General features: G+C 44.3%; 1 protein-coding gene across 2 annotated transcripts in view; it reads right to left on the bottom strand.

The window, feature by feature from the left end:
* Positions 1–18,201, bottom strand: part of AK5 (adenylate kinase 5) — a 299,264-nt gene that overhangs the window by 255,371 nt on the left and 25,692 nt on the right. The window contains exon 1 of one of the 2 annotated variants that reach the window (XM_040360666.1): positions 7,773–8,186. The exons of the other annotated variant lie outside the window; for it this stretch is intronic. Coding sequence (XP_040216600.1) covers positions 7,773–7,832 — 60 coding nt within the window. The 5' untranslated portion in view covers positions 7,833–8,186. Of the gene's footprint in view, positions 1–7,772; positions 8,187–18,201 lie in introns of those variants that run through there. 2 annotated transcript variants of the gene reach the window in all.

An 18,201-nucleotide genomic window follows, 5' to 3' on the forward strand; every position in this document is an offset into this window, starting at 1 on the left:
AAGACGGGTGAAGATGCGAGCGCCTGCAAGGTAAGTTTAACATAATGTGCTAGTATGAGATGCATACAAGCACATTATGTCTTTACCTTGCAGGTACAAAAAAAAATGTAAAAAAACAGATGTCCAGCGGTTTACAACTGCTTTAACATTTTCCCTACCGAGTCATTGCCCGCAATCACGGCAGGACCATGGATCTGGGTGTGTAAACACACAGATCCATGTCCTGTCAGAGGTGAGGGGACCAATGTGTGTTCCCAGTACAGAGGAACACACATCGGTCTCCTCCCCTTGTGAGTCCCCTCCTCCCCTACAGTTAGAACACACTTTAGGGAACATATTAACCCCTTCCTCGCCCCCTAGTGTTAACCCCTTCCCTGCCAGTCACATTTACACAGTAATCAGTGCATTTTTATAGCACTAATCGCTGTATAAATGTGAATGGTCCCAAAAATGTGTCAAAAGTGTCCGATATGTCCGCCGCATTGTCACGGTCACAATAAAAATCGCAGATCGCCGCCATTACTAGTAAAAAAATAAAAATAAATAAATAAAAATGGCATAATTCTATTTTGTAGATGCTAGAACTTTTGCGCAAACCGATCAAATACGCTTATTGCGATTTTTTTTTTTTAACAAAAATATGTAGAAGAATACGTATCGGTCTAAACTGAGGAAATTTTTTTTTTTTAAATTATAATATTTATTAAAGTGGAGTTCCACCCATAAATATAACATTACATCAGTAGTTTTAAAAAAAATTCATTAGTCCTTTAAGAAAAATAAATACATTTTTAGATGCCTTCAAAGTGTTGTTGCTAGGCAGAATAGTTAATCTTCCCACTTCCTGCACCTAGGTGCTTAAGCTTCCTAACCTACACCGCACAGACTCCTGGGAATGTAGTGGGTGTAACTTTCCAGGAGTCTGTGCACTCCCCAGTCTCAAAGAATCATGTGACTTAGGTTTCAGATCAGGTTTCAGCACTTGTACTGTCCATTACACTGCGTGTGCAGCACTGAGCATGTGCAAGATCTGCAAGGCTGAAATCCAGGAAGTCATACAGTCTGGCTTCATGATGCCCACACTTAAGATGGCCCCAGTCAATTTCTATTTTATAAAGTGTCTAAATGCTGTAACAACCTAACAAAACGGACCTTAGTTTACAGACTAACTTTACTAGAATACATTAAGCTTGTGTATTACAGGGGTATTTATATTTAAAAAGTGAAATTGTGTCCGGAACTCCGCTTTAAATCAAAAAGTAAAAGATATTGTGTAAAAAATAAAAACCGCAGAGGTGATCAAATACCACCAAAAGAAAGCTATATTTGTGGGGAAAAAAGGGCGTCAATTTTGTTTGGGAGCCACGACCGCGCAATAGTCATTCAAAGTGCGACAGCGCTGAAAACTAAAAATTGGTCTGGGCAGGAAGAGGGTGAAAATGCCCTGTATGAACGTGGTTAACAAAAAACAAGAAAATATTGGCAGACTCAATGGACTTTTTTTGGCGTCACTTTTCTATAATTCTATGTAAATTTGAAGAGAGCACTCCTATGGCCACATCAGTATAAAAATTTTGTATCAAAATACCTTGCGGAAAGAGGACCATATGGGAAAATCATACCCCAGGTATTTTTTGTTTGTGTGCAGCATGTGTTGCTCTGACATGATGATGATTTATTTTTAATATGCATGTTACTATGTCATGAAATCTTATCTATCTGTTTTATTATAGATAGTGAGACCTGTTTTTTAATTTCCAACAATCCCAGAATGTGTCCTGACGAAGCTAGACAGCGAAACGCTTTGACGCATAGGGGCTCACTCTTCATCATGTATTTTATATATATGCTTTATTTTTATTTATTTTTTCAAATGTTTTTTATTGTATTTTTCAAAGATACACAATAAAGCACAAATAAGAGTCATAACAATACAACAGTTTCTTAGCCATACTATGTGTTCAACAGTGTGCCTGGGTAGGCTTCAAATTATCATTTTACTAAACAGTAACCATATAGGGCCTTAGTCCATTTGGATAGTGGTCAGATGCTTAAACAAGTAACTAGCAATCCCTGTTTACCCCAACGGGATCATGCTGTAAACAAGGGATTATGGCTCATTATCTTATATTATTTAATAAAATCAAAATTAACATAAAGGGGAGGAGGGGAGGGGAAGGTGAGTAGGAAGTTATCTTTTACATCCGGTCTAGTTTAGGAGTGTAGTCGTTCAGGAACACACTTAATAATTATTAAAATTCTTCAGAAAATTTGAGGCCCTAGGATGAGTAATCCATTCATTCCAATTTTTAATGAATTTACTTATGGTTCCTTTCCTATGTGCTATTATTAGCTCATAGTGAGCCTGAGTATTGAGTCTCTGGACAACATCAGATAAGTTAGGTGCTAAGGTAGATTTCCATAGTTTTGTTATGGTGAGTCTCGCTGCTGTAAGGAAGTTGGCAACTATAGTTCTAAATTGAGGAGGATAGACATCTAGATTTAAACCTAGTAGGGCTAATTCAGGTGTGAGTATTTTTAGATTACCAGTGAAGGATGCGATAAAGGAGGATACATTATTCCAGAAGCTAGATAAGGTTTTACAATCCCAGAGGGTATGTAACAAATTGCCAGTGTGGGATTCACATCTCCAGCATATGGGGGAGGAGCTAGGGAATATTTTGGATAGTCTGTAAGGGGTCAAATACCAGCGGTTTAGTATTTTCTGGGCGTTCTCCCAATGTTCTACACATGCAGAAGAAGAACTGTTAATATGGATGGCTTTTTGCCATTCTTCCCACGTAAAAGTTTGTGATAGATCCTTCTCCCATTTAATCATATTTAAAGTTTTGGTTTGAATTGGAAAAGATGAAAGTAGTTTATATATATGGGATATGCCTCTCTTCCCACTTATTTTATAGGAAGTGAAGAATTCCCACAGCGCCCTAGGGAGTTCCACACTTTTCTTTGGGTCAAAGTTTTTATTGAACGGTTTGGCTATGAGTTTATTCGTTATTTTATGTATGTCATCGGGTGATAGCTGATCAAAAAAATTGATTCCCTGTTTGGACCAGGGTGTGGTAGTAATTCTTACTTTACAGTAATCGATTACTCCTAGTGGTATTGGCATTAGGACTGGGTTACATGTCGGCTGTAATTTTGTGCTTTTTTAATTCTTTCAAATGCTCTTTTTTTGTACCATGTGTTGCTATAAATAAACATTGTAATTAATTTTGTATACTCTCCACTGATCATTGTGCCTTTAAAGTCCGACCTGTGGGCTACCTTTGCCCCCCTTTTTTTTCTTTTTATACCTATATTTCTATGTAATAACCTGGGCTGTGTGGAGCGAATTAGCCCCAATTTATAAACGCTTTGATCCTGGTATACAGTGTGAAATCACCTGACAAAATAAGAATTTACATTTTGTGAGTTATAATGGTTGGGATCTGCCAGCAATTGAAAAGATAGGATGACACTCGCAAGGTCTTAGTGATAACCATTTAGTTCAATTGCTCTGTTACATATAACAATCCACAATTCTGATTCCATCTTTCATTCCTTCAGGTCAGAGTAATCCACATCGTCTTTACTTGTTGTGATGGGCAACTGGAATTTATTAAAGAAATGCCATCAGTGTTTTCCTGGGCAAGGTTAGAGCAGATTAGAAAGAATCTGTTACGTTGCTACATTGTGACATCATTAGGTGGCACAGCAAGGCTACCCCAGATACAGGAGAATGAAGGAACGTAGCTTCATGTCAAGTCATGTGTGAATTACAAATGATCCTTACAGCTGACGGACGTAGCTAAGAAATCAATTGTTTCGGTGGTGTCAGGAAATGTTTGGCCACATATTGTCAAACACACAATCTATTCACATGTCTGATTTGTTATCCTAGAATGATCCAACAATGGCATACAATACAATTCAGCATTTTCTGCACCTACAAGCATTTTCCTTTTATTTTGATTCGCTAGGTGGAGGAAATGTCTTTTGGGTACAGGGACAATCATTTGTGAAATTCGAAATCAGCCTTTCTTGACTAGTGTTCTACGGAATACTAGAGTTCCTCTAATAGAGGTTGCTAGGGGTTCCTTGAACAATGAGCAATTTCTGCTTCTCAGATAAGCAACCATAATTAAATTATCTTTTTAGCTGTGCGAAAGTAGGGATTGTTCGCAAAGACCACCAATGTAAGGAGCTTTCTTGCTATTGACTACCAATGTAAGGGACATCCGTCTCACTGACCACCAATGTTAGGAGCATTCTTTCCACTTTCTACCAATGTAAGGGGCATCCCTCTCACTGACCACCAATGTAAGGATCATTCTTCCTCTTGACTACCAATGTAAGGAGCATTCTTCCTAACTAACCACCAGTGTAAGGAACATTCTTCCCACTGACCACCAATGTAAGGGGCATTCTTCGCACTGACCACCAATGTAAGGGGCATTCTTCGCACTGACCACCAATGTTAGGAGCATTCTTTCCACTTTCTACCAATGTAAGGAGCATTCTTCTCACTGACTACCAATGTAAGGAGCTTTCTTGCTATTGACTACCAATGTAAGGGGCATGCCTCTCACTGACCACCAATGTTAGGAGCATTCTTCCTAACTAACCACCAATGTAAGGAGCGTTCTTCCCACTGACTGCCAATGTAAGGAGCTTTCTTGCTATTGACTACTAATGTAAGGGGCATCCCTCTCACTGACCACCAATGTAAGGATCATTCTTCCTCTTGACTACCAATGTAAGGAGCATTCTTCCTAACTAACCACCAGTGTAAGGAACATTCTTCCCACTGACCACCAATGTAAGGGGCATTCTTCGCACTGACCACCAATGTAAGGGGCATTCTTCGCACTGACCACCAATGTAAGGAGCATTCTTCCTCTTGACTACCAATGTAAGGAGCATTCTTCCTAACTAACCACCAGTGTAAGGAACATTCTTCCCACTGACCACCAATGTAAGGGGCATTCTTCCCACTGACCACCAATGTAGGGAACATTCCTCCCACTGACCACCAATGTAAGGGGCATTCTTCCCACTGACCACCAATGTAGGGAACATTCCTCCCACTGACCACCAATGTAAGGGGCATTCTTCCGACTGACCACCAATGTAGGGAACATTCCTCCCACTGACCACCAATGTAAGGGGCATTCTTTCCACTGACCACCAATGTAAGGGGCATTCTTTGCACTGACCACCAATGTAAGGGGCATTCTTCGCACTGATCACCAATGTAAGGAGCATTCTTCCTCTTGACTACCAATGTAAGGAGCATTCTTCCTAACTAACCACCAGTGTAAGGAACATTCTTCCCACTGACCACCAATGTAAGGGGCATTCTTCCCACTGACCACCAATGTAGGGAACATTCCTCCCACTGACCACCAATGTAAGGGGCATTCTTTCCACTGACCACCAATGTAAGGAGCATTCTTCCTCTTGACTACCAATGTAAGGAGCATTCTTCCTAACTAACCACCAGTGTAAGGAACATTCTTCCCACTGACCACCAATGTAAGGGGCATTCTTCGCACTGACCACCAATGTAAGGAGCATTCTTCCCACTGACCACCAATGTAGGGAGCGTTCCTCCCACTGAAGACCAATGTAGGGAGCGTTCCTCCCACTGACCACCAAAGTAGGGAGTGTTCCTCCCACTGACTGCCATTGTAAGGAACATTCTTCCCACTTACTACCAACGTTAGGAGCATTCTTTCCATTCACCAACAATGTGAGGATTATTATACCACTGTCCATCGCATTGATGTACCCTGAGCTGTAGATATAGCAATTAGCAGGAGTTACCTGAGACCAAGGGTTCCTCCAAGCTAAAAAAAAGGCTGCTTTAATTGCCTAGAAAATTAACCTCAAGCGTGGCGCACATGTCCATGACTTCCTCTATGCTTTTACTAAAGTTGGGTGTACACATATCGAACATTCATCAGGAACTGGCTGAATTTCGGTTTGTGTGTACCCGTCTGTTCAACAGAAACCAGTCATTAGACCGGCATCTATTGAATGGTGCTCCCTGAAAAAACAGCATTTGATCAGCACTTGCAGCCAATGGCAGTGCTGATAAGTGTATTCTGACAGGTGGAGGAGTCCCCACTGTCAGACTACAATATAGGGGTGGGGGGGATCTGTCTTCTTTTTTTCGTTTAAGCTGCTGAAAAAATAAAATGTCCATGTATAACCTGCTAAAGCGAAGCAAAGGTATGCAATCATACACCACCAATGTGCAGGTGCAGCAGCACTTAAAATCAGAGCAAGTGTACACAGCACAGGTGTGCAACTAACCCATAGTATCACCATTCGAGATCCCAGCCTTTGAGTGCAATGGAAAGGAATGCTTGTTGCTTTAGGTAATTGCACTCTCCGCATTACTCTATGCATGCACTTGGTAAATTCTGAGGTGAGGAGATATTATATTATATTATATTACACACACATATATAATATGGAAATCGTATATATTTGTGGCCACATAGTGGCTTGGGGCCAGATCAACGAAGCAGTTACGCTGGCGTATCTATTGATACGCCGCGTAACTGCTAGGTTGCTCCGGCGTATCTTTGTTTTGCATCCACAAAACAAGATACGCCTGAAGCTGGGCTAGATCCGACTGGCGTACGTCTTAGTACGCCGTCGGATCTAAGGTGCATATTTACGCTGGCCGCTAGGTGGCGCTTCCGTCGATTTCCGCGTCGAGTAGGCAAATTAGCTAGATACGCCAATCCACAAACGTACGTCCGGCCGGCGCATTTTTTTTTACGTCGTTTCCGTAAGGCGTTTTCCGGCGTAAAGTTACCCCTGCTATATGAGGCGTAGCCAATGTTAAGTATAGACGTCGGGCCAGCGTCAAATTTTCCGTCGTTTGCGTAAAACGTTCGCGAATAGGGCTTTGTGTAGAATTACGTTCACGTTGAAAGCATTGGCTTGTTGAGGGTTAATTTGGAGCATGCGCACTGGGATACCCCCACGGACGGCGCATGCGCCGTTAAAAAAAAAAGGAATTTACGTCGGGTCAAGACGTATTAACATAAAACACGGTCACAACTTAGTGATTTAAATTGCGCGCCCTTACGCCGACAGATTTACACTACGCCGCCGTAACTTACGGTGCTAATTCTTTGTGGATACGGGAAATACGCTGTAAGTTACGGCGCCGTAGTGTATCTGAGATACACTACGCCGGACTTACAAATGCGCCGCGCTACGTGGATCTGGCCCTCGGTGTTTAGCACGTCTGCCTTGCAGCACTTGGGTCCTTGATTCAAATCGTAGCCAGGACACTATCTGCATGGAGTTTGAATGTTTCCTCTCACACTTCAAGGACATGCTGGTAGGTTGGCTCCTATTCAAAATTAGCCCTAGTGTGTGTGTGCGCATGTTAGATCGGGGACCTTAGATTGTAAGCTTTTCGAAAACAGGGACGGAGGTGAATGTACAGTATGTAAAGCACTGCGTAAACAGTCAATATTATATAAATGCCTGTAATAAATAAATACGAATGCACACGTTAAACTTGCACCTACAAGGTTATAACAATTGGAAACACATGATACCCTCTAGGGTCAGTTAGCACAATGTGATGTATTTAAGAGATGAAGGATGTGGGGACCCATATCGTCCAGATTTGTCTTTCTTTCGTTGAAAAAAACAAAAAAAAAAAAAAAAAACAATGAACACTCAAGGATGGTTTTTGGTTGATAAACACAGATGTTGCGTTTAGGGCTGTGCGCTGTCCTTACCTCGAAAAGCTGGGGTATCTCCCTCCTGGTCAGGTACTCCTTGGGGTCATTGGTGTTCATGATGAGGCTTGCAGACAGTAGATGTGGAGGGTGAGGATAAGCTGGGGGGAGCTGTAGGCTCCTCTCTGCTGCTCAGTTCAGCCTTGAGAATCTTCACCCCCGAGCCACTAATTTCCACACACGCATCAATGTCCAGTCACACCGGTGTCCACGCATCAATGGCACGAATCACGTTGGTTGTCAGCCAAGCAGCCTTCGCAGCGAGTCCTCCTCCTGTCCCAGAGACACAGCCCTCCCCTTGCACAGTCCTCCTCGTGTCACCCCCCAAGCTGAATAACTACACACACACCGGCTACATACACACCATCATCATTATGTGACTACTGCATGGAGCTGGCTGAACGCTACCAGATACAAAGCACAACTAGGCACAGTCTGGCTGCTGATGCTGCTGAACACGCTTAATGAGCGGGCAGGGTTCCCAACTCATCCCTTCACATACTGACACATCCAACTTACAGGTCAGGAGGATCATCGGATTCGCTGAATGCCCAACCTGAATTCCCATACAGCTCAACCGTCTACGTCTTAGCAGTACTGTATATAAAAATATATTCCTGCAATATAGATAATACATAAAAAAAATTATAATAATAAATCATAAAATATATATATATATATATATACACACACACACACTGTATAGACACATACATACACAAAAAAATATATATATATATATATACACACATACACAATATAGATATATATATATATATATATATATATACACACACACACACACACACACACACACACACACACACACACACACACTCACACTCATTATGGGCCAGATTCTCATACATTTACGTTGCTCCTGGGCAGCGTAACGTATGTGATTTACATTACACCGCCGCAGGTTTACAGGTTTACAGCCTGATTCTCAGAACACTTACCTGTAAACTTGCGGCGGTGTATCGTTAAATCGCTCGGCGCAAACCCGCCCAATTCAAATGGGGCGGGCACCATTTAAATTAGGCGCGCTCCCGCGCCGAGCGTACTGCGCATGCTCCGTCGGGTAAATTACCCGACGTGCATTGCGCTAAATGACGTCGCACCGACGTCATTTGCTTAGACGTTAACGTAAATGGCGTTCAGCGCCATTCACGGACGTCTTACGCAAACAACGTAATTTTTTAAAATTTCGACGCGGGAACGACGGCCATACTTAACATTGGTTGCCCCTCATAATAGCAGGGGCAACTTTACGCGTCGGAATGGCTACGGAAACAATGTAAATTCTCTGCGTTGAGCGCGCGTACGTTCGGGAGTCGCCGTAATTTGCTAATTTAGATAAGCGACGGGAAACAAAATTGCATTTTAGATCTGACAGCGTAAGAGCCTTACGCCTGTCAGATCTAATGGGTATCTATGCGTAACTGATTCTAAGAATCAGTCGCATAGATACCCGGGGCCAGATGAGGAGTTACGACGGCGCAAATGGTGTTGCGCCGTCGTAACGCCTTTGAGAATCTGGGCCTATATTTTTATATATACACACACACACACGTATACACTGTATGTGAGTGTGTGTGTATATATATATAAAAACGAATATAAAAATATAATTTAAAACAATTATAATATACCGGTAAATACAATAGAAGAGTGCTGTGAAACTGAATGACGTTTAGCCCTCATTCACATTGAAGCGATTTGTCACATGACAAGTCACAGCCTATTCCTGGCAATGGCACCGTTCCAAATCCACCGTTGCCGCACCTATTTGAAAAAGTAGTTCCTGCACCACTTTTGCGACTTTCGGGCGCGACTTAAATAGAACCTGTGCATGAAGCCGCACAGATGTTTTTCAAGACGCACCCGAAGTTGCGGCTTTGAAATCGCATGATGTGTTCAGTGTGAATGAAAAGCCTAGGTTCACACTGATGTGGGGTTGAAATCGTGTGAGTTCTGCTGAACTTGCACGACCTCAAGCCCGCATGTCAGTCCGATTTATGGAGCGATTATAGAGACACCTGTGAAGGTTGCTGCACAGATGTCTATTGAAATCGCCCCAGAAGTCATCAAAAGTAGTGCATGATCTACTTTTGGGAACCTGCGCGGTGTCGCACCGATTCAGGCGGTGTCAAAACAGTCCGATTGGAACGTGGGCTTAGATACACATTTATAAAAGCATGTGATGTTCACCAACATTTAGCCCTCGTTCACACCAGAGCGATTTGTCGAGCGATTTGATAGTTCAAAATCACATGACAAGTCGCACCCCATTGCCAGCAATGGAACTGTTCAAATTGTTGCGACTCAAGTTTCAATGACTTTGAAAAAAATTCCTGCACTATTTTTTTTGCAATTTCATTGCGACTTGCATTGACTTCTGTTAAATGAAAATTGCAAGCCACAATGAAACTGGGAGGTCCAAATTGCACTGATCTGCGGCTTTGAAATCGTGCTGAACTAGTATGATTTCAAAGCCGCACTGATGTGAACCAGAGCGTAGGCTGCATTCACACTTAAGTGTAACGGAAACTCAAGTTTTTTTTTTGCATGTTTGTCATGTGGGGTGCGCCTAGGGCAGCTCATTCACTTGAATAGACTGCCCTACTCACAACAAACGCCCCAGAACTTTTTCGGTCATGGAACTTTGGGCATTTTTTCAGTGCGTGTTTTGGTGTGTTTGTAGAGATTTTTTTCCGCACAGCATAACACACGTCTGTTACCCACGCTTGGGGTGGAATTAGCAAGACTCCAGAGCCACACCAATGTGAACCAGGGCTTAGGCCACACTCACATATATATATATATATAATGATTTTTTTTAACCATCTCTTAATATTGCAGAATGTATATTAAACATTGGTTACTCTTGTCATTAGCGCTACGTTTATTATTATTTTATTTAAAAAATGACCTTTGATTCAGCCTCCTCGGGCATTCCCATTTTACTTGTGGGCAGGCGAAGCCCAGAAGCATAATCTTCCGGGATACGGCGCTGCTCTATTCCCAGCATGCACCGCCCGTTCTCACGCATGCACAGTAAAAGCACTTAGCGGCGCAGGAAACTTCACAGTTTGCCAAATTCTAGCCCTTGGCGCTGCCCACTGACTCCTGGGTAATGATTACACACATTTCACAGCAGTACTAGCGAACACAGGCGCAGAGGAAGATGACGTCAGGCGTTGCGGAGAAGGGGGCAGATTACAGGGGACCACTTAGCAACAGGCATGAAAAAGTAAGTACATTTCTTTTATATTTTTTCCACATGTCGTTGGTTATGTTAATTGCTGCATAATAATGTAAAGTTGATTTTATGGGTGAAACTCCACGTCGTTATGCTTTGCTTTTTGCCAGCAAATAAAATTATTCCCTGTCACATTCAGAAGCAGTACTGTATAGAGAGATATACTGCAAACACCATGCAGTTTGGTGTGGCACGCCCTCCTAAAGCCCAAGATCGGATTTTCCGCGACCAAAGCGTAGGACTTTTGTCCGAAGGACATTGGCCAGGAACTTGTCTTGCATACAAACGGCAAAGATTTGTTGGCTAACAAACATGAAACTACGTGTTTTTTCAGCTCTTTAGTGCCACCCTTTGGGCAACTTCTGTCAATGTTGTGTTATGGTTAGCATTGCTTCCGAGCATGCGTGTTTGTACTTTGGATTTTTTACCAAAGGATTTCTGTACACACGACTGTATAATCTGACAGCACACATTTGCACAACAAAAGCCTGCAATTACACAATTCCCATCGAGAAATCCGATCGTGTGTACTGGCCTTAAAGTGGTTGTAAACCCTAACAAAATAAAAAAATACCCCTGCACAACAAAGGCACAATGAGCTGGTATGCATGGCATACTAGCTCATTATGTATTACTTACCTCAGATTGAAGCCCCTGCAGCGACCCTCATCTCCCCCTTTGGCCGCCGGCATTTCTCCCGCCGCTTATCTCTGGGTATCGCGGCTCTGGCGCTGTGATTGGCCAGAGCCACGATGACGTCACTCCCGTGCATGCGCGAGGGAGCCCCCGATAATGACACACAGACTGAAGCAACAGCACATAGGTAAATATCTCCTAAATCGTGCAGGTTAAGGAGATATCCTGGGTAGCTACAGGTAAGCCTTATTATTGACTTAGGGTCCTTTCACACGTGCGGACCGTTCGTCCGTTTTTTTATACGTCCGTTTACGGACTGCAATGCTTTCCAATGGGATAGCGTACGTTAGCGGATGAGCATCCGCTAACATCCGTCTCCCCGTTAAGCTCCGTTTTTTTGAACGGAAGAAAATCCTATTTTTCTTCCGTCAAAAAAACGGAACGGACGAAAAACGGATGTTAGCGGACGATCCGTTTAACATCCGATCCGCTAACATCCGTTTTTCATCAAAATATGTAATAAAAATAAAGTTCTAACAAAAACAAAAACGAATGAAAAAACGGATGAAAAAAAGGATCAACTGATGATAAAAAACTGATCTAAAAAACGGTCCGCACGTGTGAAAGGACCCTTACCTGTAGCATAAAGTGGTTGTAAAGGGTTGAGCCTAGGTTCACACTGCTGCAAATTCAAAATCGCGGTAAAATGCGTGATTTTACCCCGATTTCGCGGCTGCGATTTTGCCGCGATTTCGGCCGCAATTTAATGTAAATCGCGGCCCGAAATCGCAAAAAGTAGTACAGGAACTACTTTTTGAAATCGCAGATGCGGCGTCGCACTGATTAGGACAGTGCCATTGCCGACAATTGCCGCCGATTTGAGATGCGATTTGACATGTCAAATCGAATCTCAAATCGTTCCAAATCGTACCCAGTGTGAACCAGGGCTGACAACCACTTTAACCCTCTTGTATTGATTTGTATTGTTGCTGGTTTGTCTCCCTTTATATTGTAAAGCACCGCGCAAACTGTTGAAGTAACTGTTGTATAATAATAATAATGTTTAGCAGCTCATTGAAATTAATGAACTGTCAAAAACGCACCACTTGGGAATGTGTAAACATGCGTATGCTCAAACTGGTGTGCTCTTGCCCTTAGTCCCTTCTTAACAGCTGACAGCCAATGACTCGGCTGTCAGCGATGACTTGAATCTGGTACGAACTAGCGATTACAATCCCACATGTATCCCTGCTATGAATCAGAACCTGGGTCTTGTTTGCCTGTAATTAAAAGGAAGAGTGGTGACCCTCCAGCCAGACATCCCAGCCTCCCCGTAGAAGCGCTGGAAGTTCACTGGTTGACTTGTCAGTGCGATTAGACGACAGTCTGAGCCATCCTCCTACACTATATGACAATGCCCATTTAATTAAGGACGTGCGTTAATGTGCAGCGCTCAGCCCTGTGGGGACGGTCCAGTGTTGCGATGTGTATTTAAGGTGGACCTATTATATACGCACAGTTGAAGCAGCTTTTTTTTTGTGCCCAATATTCAGCATCTTTACCAGACCTTTCACTGCCTCCCATCATTGCTCAAAAAACATACTGCCGCACCCATCAAGATTTAGCTACCCCAATGAAGAGTGCACTGCTGGTAAAGCCTGGTTTACATTCCTATGGATCATGTTCACATCTATGCATTATTTTCTGGTCTTTGGTTCCATAGACTTTAATGTTTAAAAACATGTATTGAAAAACGCAAAATGAACCCGGAAATATGCAAACTGCTGGTTTAAAAATAGATCCTCCTCCTTTAACCACTTCAGCCCCGGAAGAATTTACCCCCTTTCTGACCAGAGCACTTTTTGCGAAACGGCACTGCGTCGCTTTAACTGACAACTGTGCGACGTTACACCCAAACAAAATTGACACCCTTTTCTTCCCACAAACAGAGCTTTCTTTTGGTATTATATGATCACCTCTGCAGTTATTTTTTTGCGCTATAAACAAAATAGAGCGACAATTTTGAAAAAAAAAAGCAATATTTTTTTACTTTTTGCTATAATAAATATCCCCCAAAAAAACATAAAATACCGTAATATGTATTCGTCTACATATTTTTGGTTAAAAAAAATAAAAATAAAATTGCAATAAGAGTATATTGGTTTGCGCAAAAGTTAGCGTCTACAGAATAGTGGATAGATTTATGGCATTTTTATTTATTAGTAATGGTCTGCGATTGTTATCATGACTGCGACACTGCGGCGGACACATCGGACACTATTTGGGGACCATTGTCATTTATACAGCGATGAGTGCTATATGAGTGCTATAAAAATGCACTAATTACTGTGTAAATGACACTGGCAGGGAAGGGGTTAAAAACTAGGGGGTGATCAAGTGGTTAAGGCCCCTTTCACACGGGGTGGATCACTAATGATCCGCCCCGTGAACCTCTGCTTGCTCAGCGGGGATCGCTCCGTTGATCCCCGATGAGCCGGCGGATGACAGGGCGGTCCCCGCACACTGTGCAGGGACCGCCCTGTCTTTTCTCTGCTCTGCCCTATGGGGGGATTGGATGAACACAGACCGTCTTGTCCATGTTCACCCGATCCGCCAGACGGATGGAAAAGTAGGTTTTTCCTCAGTCACACTTTGGCGGATTGGAGCGGGTCGGATGTCAGCAGGCATGTCACCGCTGACATCCGTGGCTCCATAGAGGAGCACGGAGCACCCATTCAGGTCCGCTTAAAAAACTGGCAGGCGGACCTTAACGGTCCGCCCGTATGAAAGAGCCCTAAGTGTGTCCTAGGGAGTGATTCTAACTGAAGGGGGGATGGTCTCAACAACAACATGACAGAGATCACTGCTCCCAATGACAGGGAGCAGTAGATCTCTGTCATGTTGCTAGGCAGAACAGGGAAATATCTTGTTTACATAGGCATCTCCCCATTCCGTCGCTCCGTGGCATGATCACTCACAATCCTGCGATCTAAAAGAGACTTACAGGTACGCCCATTTGCCCACCGCTGCCATTGTGCCGACGTATATCGGTGTGCAGCGGTCGGCAAGTGATTAAAGCATGTTATATGGCACAGTGCTTGTCCTTTGTCATTTGGCCCCCTGTAACACCTAAAAAACATGGCTGATCCTGCCAGTATCTCCCTGCCCCCCTGTAAACTGACCATGGTGTATCATGGCTGCTGAGACCAGACACCGTAGTCAGTTTACGTGCCTCTGTCATCAGCAGGCAGCTATCTGCTCTCCTCTCTGCTCCTGTGTCCCCCCCCCCTCTGTCTGTGTGTGAGCCACCCCCCCCCCTTCTGCGTCTCTCATAACACTAACCTGTATACACCATCAGCACTGCCTCCTATTGCAGTGTCCACCTCTGTGAATGATTTATAAATATAAATGCTGTAAATACCTAATTTAAGAGCAAAGATTGCGATCACATGACCAGGCAGCTCTCTCCTCCTCCCCTCCAAACTGACATCAGCAGAGAAATCTCAGCCCCGCCCACTGCATCTCTCAGACAAGGAAAGGAGAAAGCTGGCTATTCATGTGATCGCAATCTCAGCAGTGAAATTAGGTATTTGCAGCATTTATTTTTATAAATCACACACAGAAGGGGATACTACAATAGGAGGCAGTGCCGATGATGTATACAGGTTAGAGTGGCTTAACAACCACTTTAAGGGAGATGGATAAGTCTTCACAAATTGTAATTCTGCGACACCTCATCGGAGGCAGAGTCACCAAAATGCAACTGCCACCTTTCTCCTTCCCTTCGGCTTCCTGGGAAAAATCCAAGGAAAATTCCAGGCTCACTTACCGACCAACATGCGGAAAATCAAATTAACCTGCAGTAAAAACAGGGGTTAAGGCTTGATGCACAATAATGTGTTTTTTGATGCATTTTGCAGAAATGCAGGGAATTTTTTTTAACATAGGTTCCTATGGAACACGTTCACATAAATGTGTTCTTGTGCCTCTGTTTTTTTGAAGGGGTCTGGGATTTTTTTCCCAGCAAAAATGGGATTTTATGCTTACCGTAAAATCTCTCTTTCTCTGAGTTCATGGACGGACACAGCCTTAATCTTGACATAGTGGGTATTAGCCTTCCTTTAGGAGTGACTAGGCAGAAACTTATATAAAAGGTTAACTTATCATACACACCCTACAGCCCCGCCCCCTGGGTATAACCCCTCTCTCTGCATCTCGCAGATCAGTTCGTCAAAAAGTAGTACAAAAATAAAAAGGAGGGGTGGGTGCTGTGTCCGTCCATGAACTCAGAGAAAGAGATTTTACGGTGAAAATCCCATTTTCTCTTTCGTTCATGGACAAACACAGCCTTAATCTTGACATAGTGGGACGTCCCAAAGCAGTGTCAAAAAAACGAGGGATGGGAACAGCAAAGATTAAACTTCACCCCAAAACAAACAAAGCTCCTCCACTCTAAACAGCCGCCTGCAAAACTTTGCGGCCAAAAGAAGCATCCGAAGATGCATTCACATCAACCTAATAGAATTTGGTGAAAGTGTGAGCGGACGACCAAGTCGCCGCCTTACACACCTGGGAAACAGACGCTTGATGTCGAAAAGCCCAGGAGGCACCTATTGCCCTGGTCGAATGCGCCGTGATAGGAAAGGGGGGCGCCCGACCCCTTATGGCGTAAGCCTGGATTACTGTCTGTCAGATCCACCTAGAGATGGTGGCCGATGAGACCGCTAGGTCCTTCTTGGGACCAGCCACGGAAACAAACAGTGAGTCTGACCTCCGGAATGGAGCAGTGGCAGCCAAGTATACTCTCAGAGCTCGGACAACGTCCAAGGAATGCAACGCCGTCTCCCTAGGGTGCAACGGGTTAGGACACAAGGATGGAAGTACAATGTCCTCATTGAGATGGAAGGCCGAGACGACCTTAGGTAGAAAAGATGGCTGCGGACGCAGCACCACCTTATCCTTGTGGAAAATAACGTAGGGAGCCCTACATTAAAAGGCGGCCAGCTCAGAAACTCTTCTAACTGACGTAACCACCACCAAAAAAAAAACTTCTGAGAAAGTGTCAATACGGGAATCTCCGTAATTTCTTCAAACGATGCCTTCTGAAGCACCGAGAGAACCAGGTTTAAGTCCCACGAAGGTAGTGGAGGACGGACCGGAGGGGCCACATGCCGAACCCCCTGTATAAAGGTTCTCACTAGAGAGTGAGTCGCCAGGGGTCGCTGAAAGAAAACAGCCAGGGCAGATATCTGCCCCTTAACCATGCTTAAAGCAAGTTTTTGGTCCACCCCGCGCTGTAAGAATAGCAGTACCCTGGACACAAAATAAGTCTGTGGATTCCACCTCATCTCTTCGCAAAGGGCCAAGTAAGCTCTCCAGGTGCGATAATAAATTCTCCTAGCGGACAACTTCCTAGCCCTTCTCATGGCAGAAATTATCGAATCTGATAGGCCCCGGTCTCTTAGTACCTGGCTTTCAATAGCCATGCCGTTAAAGCCAGCGACTGTAAAGTAGGATGCAGAATGGGACCTTGTGACAGCAGGTCCTCTCTCCGCGGTAGACGCCAAGGGGCATCTGCTACTAGCCGCACTAGATCGGCGTACCAAGGACGCCAAGGCCAATCCGGAGCAATTAGGGTCATAGGAATCCCCTCTGCCTCTGATTGAGTCGAGACGCCAGGAGATCTACATCTGGCATGCCCCATCTTTGGCCAAGGAGCTGAAACACCTCCGGGTGCAGAGACCATTCTCCTTGGTCCAACGTCTGGCGTCTCAGGTAGTCCGCCTGCCAGTTTTCCACACCCGGAATGTATATGGCCGACAGTGCCGGTATGCTCTTCTCTGCCCACCTTAGAATGTGAGCTGCTTCTGACGCTGCAGCCAAGCTTCTTGTTCCTCCTTAATGGTTGACATATGCCACCGCCTGACTGGACGCCCTTGTAGTCTGAGACCATGCGGCGAGGCACCGCCTGATTGCCCGAAGTTCCAGGACATTGATCGGCAGGTGGGACTCTTCCGGGGACCAGTGACCCTGGGTCGACTGAACCCCCCCAAACTCCCCCCCACCCGGTAAGGCTGGCGTCCGTCGTGATGACTGTCCAGTGCTAAGGAAGGAACGACTTCCCGCACAGCAGTGCCGGTGAGGTCAGCCATCAAAGAAGGGAGGCCCTGACCAGGTGGCTGACCCGGATCTGATAATCCAGGGATGATGGGCATTTGTCCCATCTGGACAGAATTTCCTTCTATAGCACTCGTGTGTGAGATTGCGCATATGGTACCGCCTCGAAGGGGGCCACCACGAGGCCCATTACTCGCATTCAGAAGCGGAGGGACGTCAACTGCCGCACCGCGGTCCGAAGAGTCTGCAACTTTTCCAGAGGGAAGAAAACCCTTGCCTCTGAGGAGTCCAGAATCAATCCCAGATATACTATGCGTTGAGTCGGTATCATTACTGACTTCAGAATGTTCAGTAGCCACCCAAAGTGTCTGAGGGTCTGACATGTTATAGACACGCTCGCTTCTAATTCTGAGG

Source organism: Rana temporaria, chromosome 7 (assembly GCF_905171775.1).
Source record: "Rana temporaria chromosome 7, aRanTem1.1, whole genome shotgun sequence".
NCBI classification, from domain to species: Eukaryota; Metazoa; Chordata; class Amphibia; order Anura; family Ranidae; genus Rana; species Rana temporaria.